Source organism: Hydra vulgaris, chromosome 01 (genome assembly GCF_038396675.1).
Source record: "Hydra vulgaris chromosome 01, alternate assembly HydraT2T_AEP".
NCBI classification, from domain to species: Eukaryota; Metazoa; Cnidaria; class Hydrozoa; order Anthoathecata; family Hydridae; genus Hydra; species Hydra vulgaris.
Genome location: NC_088920.1, coordinates 791047 through 810152, shown reverse-complemented (window position 1 = coordinate 810152; position 19106 = coordinate 791047). Strand labels below are relative to the sequence as shown.

General features: G+C 28.5%; 1 protein-coding gene across 1 annotated transcript; it reads right to left on the bottom strand.

The window, feature by feature from the left end:
* Window positions 1–9900: 9900 nt before the first annotated feature.
* LOC136075279 (uncharacterized) lies at window positions 9901–11078 on the bottom strand. The gene is made up of 2 exons (XM_065787897.1): window positions 11009–11078; window positions 9901–10937 (listed from the first exon to the last, which is right to left on the bottom strand). Exons 1-2 carry the CDS (start codon window positions 11076–11078, stop codon window positions 9937–9939), a joined length of 1071 nt encoding a protein of 356 aa, XP_065643969.1. The 3' UTR covers window positions 9901–9936.
* Between the last annotated feature and the right edge of the window lie 8028 nt (window positions 11079–19106).

Sequence of the window (19106 nt, the reverse complement as noted above, 5' to 3'; positions counted from 1 at the left end):
AATTGTATATAATAATTATAATTAAATTATTACGATAATTATATAAATAATTAAAATTGATATTGAGAGAGCCTTATAATAAATTACCTAGAAAAGCTAAATTCCTAGAAGCTAGAGAAAAGAGTACATCCAAAGATCCACGAAGAAATGCCCTCTATTTAACTGTCTCAGAATTGATTCGCTTCTGAAGCTCTGGATCTATACCAGTAGAGCTGGTAAAACGAAAATGGGTTATGGGTTCATGGGTTCAATCATTACATTGTGAAAAAAAAAACAACCAAAAGTGAATTTGCCCCCTTTGCTCCCTCTCTTGAAGGCCCTGATTTTACCAAGGCACGCGGACAAAGGGGCAAACGACCCTCTATAAAAAATGGCAGCCTATTTACCAGTTTAAACAAAAAATAAAAAATTCAATAAAGTACCAAATTAATTGGCATCTAATAACTCTACGACCAACCAAGTAGTCAGGGTTTTATTAATAGTAATTTTTAATTTTAGAATAATAGCTGCATTACCTTGTTCATAATCGGATATTCATAATTTTATTCCAAAAATGGTTGTAAAAATTCTGTTAAAAAAGCCACACGCCACCAACAGTGTTAATGAACTTTTGAGTCCAAAAGTGCTATCGTCCCCTTCAAATTCAAGTCAAGAACATGAATATCTCAGAAACTATTTTTTTATTTAAAATTTAATAGTTTATTCATTAATATTGTAGAAAAAGCAGGTCCTCGGTGTAGTTAAGGCAATTTTAAAATATTATAGCGTCTGTATGATGTTGTGTTGACTACGGCATACTTCCGTTAAATGATCAAGCCTGGGAATTTTAAAAAGACGAAAAAAATTTAAATGATAAATTTTGCGGTATCAAATTATTAATGTTTATATCTAAAAAAAAACCAGACGGAAGACTCTTTTTTTTTTTTAAAAAAAATCATCTTAAAATCACAATTGTTTGTGAAAATTTGAATAAGATTATAAATAAATACGTAGTTTAGGTGAAATGAACATCATAGTTTATTAATATGATCTGTTCTAATTGTTTATTGGCAATTATTCTTAATTATAAACTTTTTCTTGTTCGGAATTCTAGAAGTTTTTGTGAAAATTAATAGAAATATTGTATCTTGACAACTATATGTAGTTAATATACGAAAGAACCGATTAGAACCCTGATCTATAGTGGGTTTTGGCACTTTTTCAAAAGATTATAACTAAGTTCATGTTCATGTAACGCCGATGCGAAATTGATCTAAAGAACCCAAAATGGTGTTCTTTAATTTCGTTATTAAGGGTAGTAAAAAGGTTTTGAAAATTAATATAAAAATATGAAAAAAAACCTGAAACAAAAAAGAAGTTATAACATCTAAAGCTCTTATTTGGGCATAATACGCTGATAAAATCAAGCTAATTTCAAATAAAAGAATTCGAATAATTTGTAAATTGGCTTACCTACACCGAGTAGAAGAATAAATAAAAAATCTTTTTTCATTGTGATCAAAGTTCAACATTTTTACCCCGTAGACTATTATTTATGACTGTAACAGGTCTATATCTGCTATTTTATTTTTACTAGGGGACCTCAACCATTTAGCTTTTAATTTTAAGTTTTTTTAATTTATGCTTGAATTTTAAACTTATAAGCTTAAATCTCAAATATTACTCAAGTTACTTATGTTCTTGTAACTGCATGCTTTTTGTATTTTTTTGCATACTCCGCAGCTTTGGACGTATGTCTTTTGTACTCTTTTAGCTTGATAACCACTATCCAAAAAAAGTTCTTATCTTTAAGTAAAAGGAATATTCTGGAAAGTAAAAATAGTAGGATACTACAGCCTATAAATATTATTAACATAAATTGATATTATTAATATAAATAATATTAATATAAATATTATTAGGTAAATTTTTGGAGAAAACTTGAGGTTTATGTTTGCGTAATTATTTGTTTAGTTTATGTAATGTAAGTTTATGTAAATATGTTTATGTAAGTTTATAAAGTTTTTGTAAATATGTAGTTGTTTATGTTTATGTAACTATGTGATCTTTATGTTTATTTATTTATTCTCTTCATCTCCCAAATTATAGGTAAAAAAAACAAACAAAGTGTATAATAATATATATATATATAGCTTTATAAAACTAATAGTTTATGCCATTAGTCTGAAATCTAATTTAGATTTTTTTTTGGTATATCTTCATCCATTAAGTTTTAAAATATGATTCTTTGTTTTCCAATATTCCAGAATATAACTTATGGACTAATTAATAACCATGTTTAGGTTATGAGATGAGCAATGCATATACAGGGGTAGTAGTCATTAAATCTCTAAATAGTTTTTTAATCCAACCTTTTTAACCGCTCATTACTCTAGCTTCATCAAAGCATTAGACTTGCTTCTTCTTCAGATAGCATTGGACTTGCTTCTTCTTCTTGCTTAGTCAACCAATCACTCACCGGTTCTGTTAATCTTACAACAGTTGTATCTGTTGCATCGAGAAATCCAAGGAATGATTTTTATGTTGCAGTTTTTAGAATTCAAATATATCAAACATATGACTATGGAGTAACCCTAACCCTGACTTATGAAAACGTGATCAACTCGCCTATCTTTTGCAAAGAACGGACAATTCTCCATTTTTGTGATTAAATGACTTTCGACTGCTTTTAACATGTCAAAAATGAACTTATTTTAAGTTTTAAGACTGAGCTTGTGGAGCGGGCAGGCAAAAGTGTAACCTCTCGCAAAATTGGGTCAAATTTAGCTTGCATAGAAACCAAACCCAAAAAATTTTCTCCTTTACATTCACTCTTTGATATTATTTTGCGGTGTCCTCAAAAAGGACATAATATAATGTTAATGACGAAACTTTTTTCCAAATCAGTTAAAAAAAAGACCAAAGAATTAAAGAACAAAAAATATTTTGCTTACCTGGTATATCAAATTCTTTGAAAAATTTTTGAAGTTTAAAACGCACTAACTTCCGGCAAACATTATTGTAGTGGACCTATATTAGTATTTTGAATGGTTTATTGGAGTTTTGCTTGTCGGTTGCTTAGTGGACTATCCAGTAGCATTCGCTAAAAGTGGCCAGCTAGTAACTTACCAACATGTGATATAGTGGCTAGTCATTGGCTAGCCCCTTTTAGTGGCTGTCAGTTATAAACCACTAAGTAACCGGTGAGAAAAATAACAGTGGACCGAACAAAATGCTTATATAGGTCCACTGAAAATCTGCTTTAAAATGTTCTGGACGGCCGTGGGACAGTGGTTAGAGGGCTTGCTTTAGAAGCAGGAGATCCAGGTTCGAAACGAACGCTGGACCTATCTTCGCGTCACGGTAAGGAAGGAGGCGCGAACTTCCTAGTTAAATGCATACAAGACCGTTATGTATTCTTGGGGCACCTAAATAAAAAAAAACTTAATAAACTATTTGAATTTTCAATAAAAAACAACTAAATTCCAATTCAATTAAATCAAATTTTCATTCTTTCGATTTGTTTTGCTAATAAAATTAGTCAGATTAAGTCAAAATTGCCCGTGAAAGGATCTAGGGATCCTTTTGATGCTTGCACGGGGTTAATTTTTGTTAAAAATCTCCCGATTGCCAGTTTGCGCGTGTTTTCAGTCACATAGTAAGTGGAAACCATGTGAAAATAACAGTTAAATTTTAATAGACCAATCAATATCAAAAGTTTTTGCGAGTGGTTTCTATCGGTAAAGACATTTTGCGCTAAACTTAAATTTGATTTATAAGAAATCAAGATATAGTTAAAAAAATTCTTTTTAAACTATATCTTGAGATTATACTTTAACACAATAACATAATATCTACTTGATATTTGCAGAAAAAATAATAAAAAGATGGACACTACAATTATAATTGCATTTCTGAATAAGAATTAATTATTAAAAACTAAAAATGTAAAATAAATGTATATGTAAAATAATTATTTAAACTTAAAATTTTGTAAAACGCCAAAATTAAACAATCTTTAAATATCAATTATAGAAATTATTAAATATAAGTAATCTAATTAGTAAATAAAATAATTGGAAAATTCTTCTTAAAAAATGCTGCTATGAAAGTTATTTTAAATTGATTTATAGCTAAAGGTTCTTTTGATTTCGTAGCAGGAAAGTAAGTCATCAAATACAGCCTGCCAATACCTAAAAACAAAAATAAAAAATTTCTGTCCTATCAATTTATCATACATGTTCTACTTTCATTCAATTTGTAAACTCTATTTCATAAATCTACACACACTGTAATTTGCATAGCTTGTTGAACAGCCTAGCTTTAGATATGTTGTGGATTAAATAGCTAACCTTAACTTAATCTTAATCCAATAGAATAATTTATTCTTAAACCAATATAATAACTTAACCTTAAACCAATAGAACTACTATATACATCTACACCTTAATTTACTTATTGATGTTTTTATAACAGGCAATATTTATGAAAACTAATAGAAATAAAATGTTTTCATATTTTGAATATCTTATCTTTTTATAGGTTATATGAAAATATCTTGAAATGATATAAAGAAAATCCAAATCTAAAAAAAACATATTAATTAATTTGAATAAATATAGACTCTGAAATCGAGATATAATCAAAAAACAAAATGATTTTCAGAAATGAAATGAAACCAAAAAATTTGTTGCGTGTACAATCTTTTTGATATTAGTCAGCACAAACTTTTTAATAAAAAGCCATAAAACTATGCAGCTTTGCATGTCATTTCATCTGTGATACCTATTTTAAAATTCGCAATACTTGAAGTAATCTTTTTGTGACATACAAATCCGGAGTCCTTTGGGACTCCACATCCCTGCTTGGATCATGGCTTTACTTAGATAACCGTAACACAAACATCAACGTTTTTAATAACCTTGTATCAGATTACTTTAACCCCATACAAAGTATATCTGATACCTTGTATCAGATGTTTATCAACTTTGAAAAACAGACTACAAATTGTTTTTGGTTTTGAATATGCAACATATAAATGAATACTAATGAATATAAATGAGAACAACACAGTTTTTTAAGATATACACCAACATTTGTATGAAAAAATATTAACATTTAAATCTGTAAAAATAGAAAATTTGTGAATGCTTCAGTTCTTTACTTATATAATGTAACATATTCAAATAGTCGTTTGAATATACTAATTATAATTCTTAAAACAATTTTTTGTAGTTGTTTATACTTTTTATTCACAGTAGTACCAGTCTTTACGTTCCTGGAGGTCTTTCAATAAGAAAACTGTTGTAATTAATAATAAACTTCGATAATCAAAATGTTTATCAATTTAATAATAACTTAATAATAAGTTAATAACATGTGACCAAGTAAAAAATTTATCCTTCATAAAAATATTTAATGAAGTTACAATACAAGTATACAAAAAAAATTGCAGAATAAAATCCAGACAATTTTAAAATTTAATGAACCTAACTTTGAAATTCATGAATACGAAATAAAACAGAAAACAAAAGAAAAATATAAAAGTAAAAATAATATTTAATATAAACAATTATGAAGATCTAATAATAAAAAGATAAAACTTGGAACTTCAAAAACTTTCAAGCATTTTTCTCACAAAGCCTGTTTACCTCAGCCAAATAAAATAAAAAGTAATATTTAGTGTGTTAAATTACCCTAATAACACAATAATGTAGAATAAATATAAACTTACTTCATAAAATGATCTGATTACTTTCTTGGTTAAACACGGACAGTACTGATGTGTAACCAGTCACATGTTGCAAGTTAAGATATAAACATTTTTTCATACTGTTTTATATATATACTATTTATACTTAACTAATAAATATTATTTTTATGAAATATATTTTATCAACTATAAAATTAAAAAAAAATTTTTTTAAATGTCTAGTGACAAATAAATAAAAAATTGTATAACATTTACATTTTAACATTCAAGATAAAGCCTTAAAAATAGTTTTTTTTTTTTAATCAAATAAAAAAATATTTTTTAAAAATGGCTGCCAATTTTTTGAAAATTAGTTAAAAAGTCACATAGAAACATCAGAGATAAACTCATACTTATCTTTTACTTCATTTATAAAAAAATTCGCAAATGGTCCTTAGTGTGTTAGGTCCATACTTAGTTAGAGATTTTAAAGTTAATTCCTTATTTTAGGTTTTAAGACTTTTTGAAAATCAAAAATGTCATTGCTCAAGAAGATATTCTGAGTGTCTGACTTAAGTCTGTAGCTAAAAAGAAAGATATTAATGTAAGTATCAATTTCAAATGTAAAACTGTGTGTATAGAAGAGGTAACATTTGGTTTATCAAGCATCTTTATGTAGACTTATTTATTATGATTAAAATAATACGAAAAATGTGTAAAAATACATATTTTCTTGCATGAACAAAAAATAACTCCTATTTCAACATATTAACACATTAAAACATTCAGTTTTTAACCAATTCCTTTTAACCAATTAGGCCACGGACCTTCGTTACTTAACTGCATATTTAAGTGTAGACTGAACCAAACATAAAAATTTCTTTCTTTATTTTTTATTTAAATATTAATATATTTAAATAAAAAATAAAGTAAGAAATTTTTATTATCATTATTAACTGCAACCCACTTTGGATAACTTTTTCAGAGTTAAATTCATCCAACTAGGGCCGGCGCCAGAGTTTTTGGCGCCCTGGGCGAATCTGACATACTGCGCCCCACCCCCTCCCACCACCCTCCTTCAACTTACTTTACCATTTTTGTTTACATCCAGATTAATAAATGCATAATCATAAATAAACTTATATTCGTGTAACTTTATAATTTATTAATAAATAATTTCAAAACTACACTTTTTGTGATTTTGTTTTTGCAAATGTAGAAACAAGTTCCGTCAGTTCAATGTTTCCAGCAATATCATGTTCACTTGACAGAGTAGCTAATCCAGCAAGTCTTTCTTGCTGCATAGACGTTCTCAAATATGTTTTTGTCAGCTTGAGTTTTGAGAATCTTTTCTCACCGCTTGCCACGGAACTAGAAGTGTCAAGAGGATTTATAAAGCTATAACAGTGTTGGGGACACAATCTGTTAGATTATTTTTTTATACAAAAATTAGTAAATACAGTCGCAATTGATTTCAGTTCACTACATAGATCAACTGCATGGATATCTTTGGAGTCTCCATATTGCAAAGCTTTCTCAAGATTCAAGCAATGTTCCATAACATCTTTGTTAGTTACACTCTGTAAACAGTGAACATCACAGACAAAACCAAACAACAAACTTATTGTTTACATAAGAGTAAATTTTTCTTCAACCAATTGTATTGCCGTGTCAAGAATAGCAAAGTTAAAGTTAACTTTGAATTTTTCTACCTATTTAAAACTAGAAATAGCGTTTGCTATAAATTGCTTAATGATAGTTTCAGTTATACGTGGGTCCAAGTGGGTCCATAAGTGGGTCAAATAAATCTAAAAATTCCACAAATTTCAGAAAGTTTCCATTACCAGCAATATTCAGTTTCTCATGTGTTCCACGAAAAGCAAGATTTTGTATACCAAGAACTCTAACTAAAGCTATCCACCGCTTCAAGATTTGCTGCCAATACTGTCTTTCTTTTTTAACAAGACGCAAGTGTTCGGCATCAACTGTTTTATTGTTTCGCAGTCGCAGTTCGAACTCTTTCCATGACTGAAAATGTGCTAGATGTTCACTGCTTTTCTCATTCCCTGACAGAATTGCGGACATGTTTTTTCAATCATGTAAACCATTGGAAGAAAGAGATGACGCACCTGTTGTGCAATTGGTTAACAGTTTGCAGCAGAAGCAATACACATAGTCATTACTTACAGAATACTGCAGCCAATGTCTGCGAACTTCATCTCAATTGACAAGCCGGCGGTTGTAATAGTTTTTTGAAAATTTTGTTTGCATACTGTTCTTAGGAAAGTCAAACTGATCGACTTGTTTTGGTCTATGTTTGATCAAAAGTTGGCGCATTTCATCATCAAATATGATTCAAGTAGCTGTATCACAATAGTTAGCATATAGACCAGAGAATTTATCGATTTTATGCGCTTCAGATTCTTTGTGTGTTTCGTGTATTACATTATGTAACTCAAACTCTCTGATACTTTCATCTCATCGACTTCCTTGGCTGCTTCAATTTGATTGTTTAACTCGTCTGTGCCATTTTCATTTCTCTGCGGCGAACATAGATACTTTAACAGCGAAACAACCTGTTTTGTTACAAACGCTTCGTTCGCAGCCCGTAGTTTGCGAAATTGCGCACCTGGCAATTTTTTTCTTTCTGCCATCGTGGATTGAAATATCGAAGGAAACTGCTAAATATGATGAAAATGATCACCTCGTGCATCTTTAATATCTTTAAATTAAAATATTATTTTAACTTCTTTATAAATGTTTTAAAGTTACATTTCAAAACTTTTAAAGCTCCATAAATATAAATAATAACACTCTATTAGTATAAAAACACAATATAAATCAGTTAATTTGTTACTATACTACTTCGTAATTGCTATTTATTTAAATTCTTACTATTTCTAAATTAACACGCCAGTAAAAACAATTTTCACAATAAAGTTAAACGTGCTAAAACTTTCTTTAAATGAGTAAGGAAAACTTTGCACTGTATTAATTTCTACAAAATTTGATTCTGCATAAAAAGTATTTTAAAAAATTACGTCAAATAAAACAAAAGTATCAAAAGTATGTATTCTTTTGTTTTATTTGACGATTTTGTTTTACTCTTTCAAATCAATTTAATTCAAAAAAGACTTAAAAAAGATTTTGGCAATGCTTTTAATATATATTTATTTTTTATGCAGCTAGTTTTAGTGCCGCCCTAGAAAACTTGCCGCCCTAGGCGGCCGCCTAGTTCGCCAAGCGGTTAAACCGGTGTAGTAGGCAGGATTGACTTAACGGTAGCGTAAACTGTACAGTTAGCCGTACCGAAAGGTAACAAACACTGTACAGTACTCACTGCCTAGGTGAAAATCACTGTACAGTAATTCCTACCGGCCAGGCACCAAACACTTAACTTAGGTAACATGTACTAACGGCAAAGAAAACGTGTTTGAAGAAAATATCAATATTTTTTGTATAAAATTATTTATTTCTCATAAACTGAAAATTAGATTTTATTATTTTATAACACGATTTAGGCTAAAAAATATTTCTAATTTGCAAAAGGAGTTTTTTGTTTTGGGCAATTGCAATATCTTTTTTATTTGAAGTTTGAACTGAGCGAAACCAGTTTTTAACATAAAACCTTATTTTTGGGCATCGATTCAATCCCCTTTTTAATCAGGAAATTATAACTAAGTATATACATTTTTAGTTTTAGTGAAACCGTGCTTTTAGGGTGAAGTGGGATAAGTGGGAGTAGAAGTGGGACAAATAAGTTTAAAGCAAGATTTTAACACTTCAAATAACTTGATATAAAATCGCCTAGTCGACATGAAAATGTTAAAAAGATTTCACCAATCGAATTATGCATTTAATCAGCGGTGCATAAATATATATATTTTTTTCCACCTCACCCTTATATAAACACTTTTTTAAGATACATTTCAAAATTAGGATTACTAGCGCACGTAGGGAAACAAAGCAAATTCTGATGAATAGTGAGGAAATCTAATTGTTCACATTAGATAAGTGATTAGGCGCCTCTCTGAATTATAATTTTTGGGCTGTTCCACTTCTCCCCTAAGATTATCTTTTAAAATTTGCGATGCCCTTTATCGATATATAAAGTTGTCTTATTTCTTCACTACGTCAAAGGATTAATATCCTGGATTTACAAGAATAGTCAAAACAATCTTAAAATAAAGTCAATAAGAAATATAAATATACAGAACAATAGTCAATAAATAGTCAATAAAAACATAACTTAATGGAAACAAAAATCAACCAACAGTTACAACTCTATCATAATGTACACCAGTATTTTGAAGATAAACTATTTGGTCGTTTTCTTTAATTTCCATCAGTTTAAAATTATTGGCATCTTTAAGAAGAGGTTTGTAAAAATACCACGAAAATACTAAAGCTTCAGGAGGCTTACAATACACAGCAATTGGAGTATCCAGGGCAGTTGCTAATGCATATATTTCAACATCAGTGCCCCATATATGGTCAGTGTCCATTTTTGAATCACTGATGTATTTTATAACCGATTTTGATATATAAGCATCAAAAGCGTTTCTATATTCTGCTTTCAAAAGAGTATTGATTGCTAGTTGACGCAGTATTTTATAAAATTCTTGGCTTAGACAAACTTCCTGACTCAAGGCTCGAAATAAGCAATTTCCATCACCTTCCATTTTATCAACCTTGATCGGTTTGCCCAATTGTAACTTTTTTTTTCGTATAGCAAAGCCTTTCTTATAAGGTATTTCATCTTCAATCTTCAACAAAGAGCATTTTCTTGTTCTCCATTTACTATTGGTGGGTGTAAAAGAGTTTGATTTGCTAACAAGAACTTCAACAATTTTTAAAGGTTTAGATTTAATATCAGACACCTCATCGCATCTTTTTTTAGGTGTTTCAATCTCAGATCTTTTCTCGAAAAGTTTCATATTTGAACCATGGTGATTGGTACGAAGTATTTCCCCATTCTTTTGTTTCAACTGATAAAGTCCTTTATCAATAAATATTTCTATAACTTCATACGGGCCATCCCAAACAGATTTTCCTTTATCCCCCTTTCTATCAGCTCGTCTAAGATTGTAAACAAAAACTTCATCACCTATATTGAATTGAATTTGGTTTTTGTGACGTTTTTCATAGTCCTTCTTTTGTCTCAATTGAGATTTCTTTATATTTTTTTCTACTTCTTCATGAATTATACACTGGATATTTTTAATTTGTTTCAAGTTTTCATGCAAATCAACCAGTTCCAAAATACCTTAAAATAAAAACTAAATGAAATAAGTAAAATTTAATAAATTAATTTTATTCATTTATTTAAAAAAATACCTTCTTCTTTGTCTAAATCAACAGGTACATCAAGAATTAAGCTTTGCTCATTATTGATGCAATGTAACATCAGCTCCTGGCATACATAATTTGAAAGGGAGTAACTCCAGTTGACTTGTGGCGAGTTGTTCGAAATGCAAACAATATGCCATCTAATGAAAGAGGCCATTTTTCTTGCTCTCCATTTAGAACTTTAAGCATAGAGCCCTGTATAGTTCTATTAGCTCTTTCAACTAGACCATTTGCTTGAGGATGGTAAGCTGAAGTAATACGTTGACAGGTTCCAGTGAGATCAAACAAATTTTCAGAAACTTTATTACAAAATTCTCGACCTTGATCATTAATTTGAATTGATGTACAACCATGACGACATATAAGTTCATAAAGAAATCTGGATACCTCTTCAGCACTTTTATTATAAATAGGCTTTGCTTCAACCCATTTTGAAAAGTAATCAACGACTACACAAATACCAACATAACCTTCTGGATTTTTAGGAAGACTACAGAGATCAACACCAACTTGATGCCATACTTTTGTTGGAACTGGTATTGAATGCAACTCTGGAGAAACTTTTTTCATTTTTGAATTTGATTTTTGACAAGATACACAAGTGGCAACATAGTTTCGAATATCTTTATTCATATTAGGCCACCAATAGCCGGAATCAATCAATTTCCATATTGTTTTATCTCTCCCAACATGTCCACCTAAAGCCTTCGATTCAGTTGATGTGCCTAATCCATCATGTGCTGCTTTTTTGTACTGATCACGCAACATTTGATCTTTGACAACACATAAGGTTTCTGGACCAGAAGTAACTTGTAAGATTTTTTTATATTTGTAATGTAACATACCATTAACAATTACAAATCTGTCACTTTGTTTTTTAAAGTTTGTTTTAATACCTATGTTTTCTCTTCCTTGTAAATGTTCAGGAAAAATTCCTGATGATAAATAATTCTCAATATCATAAAAGTTTGGTTCTTTAATTATTTTTTCAAATGATCTTGACTCACCAATCTCTGTTGAATTTTTTTCTGCCATTTTATACTAAAATACATAAAAGAGGTGTTCATAGCATATTCATAAAATATTACAATCAATCAATCATTTTATTTCACTTTATAAAAAATATAAAGTTAGGATCAGTCACAAACAGTTATGTAACTGACAAAAACGCGACGACCTACAAATATTCACCATAAATTTGAAACAATATATAAACCAAACAGCAAATTAATAGAAAAAGAAAAAAGTAATTAATAATAATAATACTGTAATAATAATTAACAGCAATGGCTAACAAAAGTAAAAATAATAAAAATAACAATGTTAATTATAAAAATAATAATAGTAGCCAAACATTTAAAATAAGTATATAAGTACTAACAGTAATAACTAACAACAGTAACAATAAGAAGAATAACAATGTTAATTATAAAGATGAAAATAAAACGATAACAATAAGAACATAGAAGTGGTCGCTCAGGAGAGTAACTAATACTATATAAACCTACATTTATAAATTCATTGGCTCTCAAACACATACACACAAAGACACACACGTATAAATATATATAAATATATATATACATACAAACACAACATATATAAATATATACACATACACACACACTTTATACACACACACTTCATACACATACACACACACTTTTATATACACACATATACACTTTTATATACACACATATATACATACAAACACAACATATATAAATATATACACATACACACACTTTATACACACACACACTTCATACACATACACACACACTTTATTAAAGTCATATAAATATCTATTAAATCATTTCAAAACGGCTATAAAATATACTACATTATAATCGTAATTTGATATAAAAACATTACTACATAAAATAAAAAATTTGATAAATACTAAATTTAAGACGTTTGATTTTAATTTTTTTTTGCTAATGCTAGTATCATTTTCCACGTTTTTTACATATTTATAAAACATTTACACGGCAAAGTAAAATGTTAAGTGTTCGGTACCCAAGTACAGTGTCCGGCACCTAGGTAGGAGTCACTTGTCAAGTAATCGGTACCGTTAGGTAGGAATTACTGTACAGTGATCCGTACCGGTTAAGTACTTCGTACCTCCTACACCGGCCCTGCGTCCAACTTAAAAAAATTAGACCAGAAATTTTTTACGACTCGAATTTTGGTCGCGGAAACGGAAAAGAGCATTCAATTTTGCGGAGGCATTCAATTTTGCGGGGCATTCACTTTTGCGGATTCTTAGTCACCATTAAAAAAATAGAACGAAAACAAATATATCGTAATAAGCTGGTTCAAAACAAAACCTTAAAATTTTTTTTATTTAATCAGCCATAATCATCAGCTACCCGGAAATTTGTTTATACATTTTTTTTATAAAGTTTGTTTTATATGAATTTATTCTTTATAGAATGTTAGAAGGATGACAATTAGGTTTCGTTATGGTTTTTGAACATCATTATCAAGTTTTAGAATACTTTCCTTTGATTTTTTTAACTATCTTTTTATATGATTGAGAATCAGAACAAGATTTAGTCTTAAAAAACAAAAGTAGATAATTGAGAAAAGGTGTATCGAGTGGCATAACAATGGTTTTTCAATGCTATTTAAGGGAATCAGGATATAATATTTATTACTGACATCAAAATTTGTGCCCAATTTTACAATCTTTGTTATGTATGTTTCAATAAACTTATTGTTTTAACCAAAACAGCCTTTTTTTAATATAACAATACTTTGGAACCGTGAACTAAACATTTATGCTTAATGTCCATGAATCCACAAGTATCTAGTTTAGGTGGGTGTCTAAAATACCTATTTCTTATGTAAATATGATAATGAATAGTTAAGATAGTATTTTATAACTTGATATCCTCTCTGTTGTTAACCTATTGTTAAGCCAACATAAGTATGTATACAACAGAATATTATCCAAAGTTTGCAAGCTCCTCTTCATCTTATACATAAATTATTTGAGGGATCTGTCACAGTTCAATTAGACTTTTCCCTTTTCTATGCTTAATGTCACCTTCATAGCTAACAATTCTTATCTGTCCCAATATGGGATCTGTTTAACACCATGATCAGGATATAAAACTAACTAAAGTATAACACTATAGTGTAAATAGATAATAATTTGCTTTACTTATCTTTACAGCATACTGAATTTTCAGAAAAAGTAACAAAAAACAAGATATGAAAGAAAATGTTGCTGCCCTAATCCAAAACCTAACTCAATGTAGCAGCACTCTTTGTGACAGCAAGCTATAAAATAGATGTATGTACTGAAGCCTCTGGCAGCAGGCTATTTAAGTTTGACGCCAGATATGTTATCTAAATACGCATTCATAGTTAACTGCTACTGTTTATTTTAGGGCTGCACAGTTCTCATGTATTTTACTGATTTCAAATTTTGCAATGCAAAGTTTAATCCAGATTGTTTATAATGATTGTTTAAAGTTGAATGAATATATGTAATGTAAAACTTTTAAGTAAATCTTCAGAACAAAATATCCAAAATATTAGAATAGTATAATAAATAAAAGGATATTTTAACAATATTTTAACAAACATACTTTATTTTATATAATTATTTTGCTTTTGTTTTTTAGGTAAATAATTTTTTTAATGGCTCCTTCAGCAGATATTAAAAGAATCGCTATCAAGAAAGAAGGATACTTTCCTATTTTGTATCATTTAAACCCTGTAAGTAATAAGTTTATTGGTTTGTACTCACAATTTTGTTATTGTTGTTAGTCTTATTTTAATTATTTATTTTTTTGTATTTTTTCATAATAATATATTTTAAAGTTTAATACCTATGGTTTTATATTTGTGTGGTTTGGACAGGTTTCCATAATGTCATTAATTAATGCTTTTTATGACATAATATTAAGAATTGTGTGTGTATATTAGACCATTTCAAAATTGTATATAAAAAAAATAATTTTTGAACTTTGTTTGGGCTACCCTTTGATTTGATGTGGTTTGTGGTCAGAAAAATTAGTTTAAAATTGCAAACTTAAATATTGTGTTTTAGGGACAGCTCAATTAACTTTACTTTTTAAGAGGTCCCCATTATTTTGAAAAAAGAAGTTTTTTCAAAAATATGTCATAATGGATCTTAAAAGTAGCAAAATTATATAAAAATTTATGTACATATATATAACTCCTAACTGGTTGTCAGGAAGTTTTTCTGTATTTTGTTGACGCAAAAAAAAAATAAAAATGCAAGACTGGAATTTTTTTTTTTATTACTTGATAGGCTGCCTGCCCCAACCAAACTCTCAGTCGATGTAGCAGCACTCCTTACGAGTCAGGCTATAAGATAGTCGATGTAGCAGCACTCTGTTGCAAGTCAGGCTAATTGTCAGTTGATGTAGCAGCACTCCATTGCGAGTCAGACTATTTGTCAGTCAATGTAGCAGCACACCCTTGCGAGTCAGGCTATAAGATAGTCGATATAGCAACACTCCGTGCATGATTTACAGTAAAAAAATAAAAACATTTTATTAAAATAAATAAAAATAAAAACGTTGTTTATCTATTAAAAACATTCAGAATGTTTTTAAAACATCAGAACGTTTTTAAAACCATTCTGGTCAATTAAATTTGCGTTTTGCGGTTTTTTTAAAAAACGATTGATTTGTGATTAAATTAATGGTTTTAACTTTCTGACAACACGGAAATATTGGGCGAAAGTCAAAAGTAATTAAAAGTGACCTATTTGTTGGCAAAAGAATCATTTTTTACCTTCTGTACTCCCAAATGCAACCATTTATATATATATATATATATATATATATATATATATATATATATATATATATATATATATATATATATATATATATATATATCATGGACAGGAAAGGCGTGTGATCACACTCTATTCCTAACCACGCGTTTATTTAGTTTATTCAACAACCTAACAACGGCTTTTAAGATTTTTGAAAATATTTTAAAAATATGCAAAGGTCTAAGGTAATAAAGTGAGAAATTGCTTTTAAAGATTGTATACATTAAATTACATATTTAAATTATCAAAAGATATCATATTGTTAAAAAGTGTATTTTTTACAATGAATGTAAATGTTTTTAAAACAATTTGTGCAATTAATTTTATAAACAGCAACGAAAACAATTGTTTTATTAAACTTTTTAATGAATCTCATATATTTAAGTTGGGAAATTCCATATGAAATCATCGGAAAAAAAACATTTTTGACACCCTTACATCTCAGAATTTGTTCAATTTTACCTCACTTGCAGTCCATATTAGAAAAATAATAACTGCAAAAATTTTAGTTACAAATATACATGGGTTCAAGAGATATCGTCAGTTGAATAATGCTGACTCAACTTTGACATATAGTATCTTCATAACGGCTTGGGGAAATTTTCTAAAATTTGATACCTCAATAGATTTTTACTGGAGGAATCCAAAAATAGCCCCCTCAAGGCTCGATTGTCTCAGGAAATGCCTTGTTTATCCAATTTTGTTCAAAATTATGGACTCCAAAATTCATGAATTTTGATGGTAAAATGAAGACTGTGGCCCAAAGTTCAGAGTAAAAAGTTTAATTGTATATCAATATTTCATCTTAGGTCTACTGAAAAAAATTAGATTTATCAATTGTCTCTCTAATACTTGTTCAAAATTTGTGTTTAAAAATTGTGTCTTTTTAGAAAAATTTAAATTTTGTAACAAAAGCAATCAAATTGATTTTAAAACATTAATTTGAACAAAACATTAAATAGTGTTACTTATTGACTAGTTTAGGACATTTATAGTCATGGGCTAAGAGAGGGCCAGGGGGGCTCTGACCAAATCTGCTCCCACCCCCCTAACTTCCTGGAGGTTTTTTTTTAAATACATAAATGAATTAATAATTATTAAAATTCAATTTAAAAACATTTTTTTTTAGTTTAAGTTTGAGAAACAATTTATTTTCATTATATCAAATCAATAAATACATCTTATTTCAAAGTAAGCTCTCAAAATTGAGATCTTTTTACGATTTTAAAAATCATAAATTTTAAAACCAAAGATATTGAAATGTTTTTTAAAATATTTTAACAATCAATACCTTTATAGTATTGTTTAGTAGTTTAAGACTAATATAGTCATTGGTATAAAAAGGTGGACAGTGGGATTTATTTAAAACCCCCCCCCCCTCCTTCTCAGCCTTCCATCCTAGGATTTAAAAAAAAGAAAAAAAGAAAAATTCTCAATGCAAAATATGCAAAATAAGTTTACAACAAAATTATTTTAAATATGTTTAATTTTTTTTGTGGTAAACAAAAGTAAAAAGAATAGATTTTTTTAAAATTTACATTATTATATACCATTTTATAGCTTAAACATTTAGTTTTTATAAAGTGTATATATTTTTGTATAATTATCATGACGTATGCTTCTAAGCAGTAGAATGAAAAGCTTGTTTTTTTTTAAAAAAAAAATTTTTCCAATTTTTTTTTAATTTGAAAATATTTTTTGTGTTACTAATAAGCATAGAATAGATTTTAATTTTAAAACTTTTCTTTTTATTGCATAATTTAATAAAATCAAGTATGACCTTTCAAATAAGATATTACAACACAATTTAGCACAAAAGTTATGACAAATAAAATGATTTCAAATGACGATGTATTTGAAGTAGTTTTTTTAATTAAAATTTCACTTATGTAGTAATACTTTTACAGTCCTAAAGCGGTCCAGTAACTTGAGACTTGAAATACATAGTTCATTATGTATATTATCAATATAAGTTTGGTTTATAGTCCGTGGATGTCCGCCTGGTTTCTAATAATGATTTTTACAAGTTAACTGATGTATGTGGCGAAAACATTATATGAATTTTATTCTAAATGGTTATGCAATAATTGGGTCTCAGCTTGACTAGATTAGTGTTACAAACTTGTTTTATTATTAATACATCTTAAAACACTTATTTATAAGATTTTGTAAATGAAATTTTTATACTGTTAAGACATGAAAAATATTGATATTTATTCATAATTAATACAAAGAAAACTTGAAGTTAGGTAGTCTTAATATTTTGGATACAGTTGTAAATGGCATAAACTTAACTAATCAAATGAATAACCTGTCTAATTTCATAAAGCATCTTTGACAAAAGTATAAATGCAGAAATTCTAAAATTTTGTTTTGTTTTGAAAAGAATAACAAGCAATGGTTACAAAATGAACCAATATCAGTTCAATTTGTAATTAATAATAAAAAAGTTCTACTAACTGTTTCCATTAATAAAGAAAACTCTGGTCTTATCCAACTGTAGTATCAGGCAGGTCCCAGGTGAATTTTGATACTTTAAGTAGTAAAACAAAGAAAAGAAAATTGATGCCATTAGTTGCATCATATTCATCTTAAGAACTACTGTTTGCATTAAGTTGTACTTTGCGCCAAGATGGTCAAGAAAAAGAAGCTAAATTTGTTTTAAAATTATCAGAATATATTAGTGTTGGTTCGAAAAATGATTTTAAATCCAAATCTTTATATTACTATATACACAAAAGGTTTAAGCTTTAGGCGCCTTTTTATATAAATTATGTAGTAGTTTCATGAAATATAAAATAAAGCCCTGAAACTGCATTAAAAATACTGAAAATTAGTAATTGGGAATGTGTTAGAATTTATAAATGCATAAAATAATTTTTAACCAGACTGCCACATTAATATTAGTCTAGTTTATAACATTGATGCTTTTAGAAAAGTTGCTTTAGTAATTATGCAAAATGAACCATTGCCAGGCATTTCAGGTGTCACTATCAACCAAATAAAAAATCCATAGTACCATTACATTTGTAGTATAAATGACTCAATGTGATAATTATGGGAGGAATCCAATAATTTTATTACTTTTTTCCCAGTTTTATTTTTTTCCATTTATATTTGTTAAGATTAATAAAATATGTGGCTGCTAAGCAATTTTGTCTTTTGTCTGGTCAGGTTATCCTGCTACTGGTAACATGTAACCCAGTACAATCTGCTTCATGACCTGCTGCCTTGTAAGATATGCCTTTTTAGGCAACGGCT

Coding starts and splice junctions, on each gene's coding strand:
- LOC136075279 (XM_065787897.1), bottom strand. CDS start 11,078: ATGTTACATTGCATCAATAATGAGCAAAGCTTAATTCTTGATGTACCT. Junction 10,938..11,008: donor TGATTTAGACAAAGAAGAAG/GTATTTTTTTAA, acceptor TTTTATTTTAAG/GTATTTTGGAACTGGTTGAT.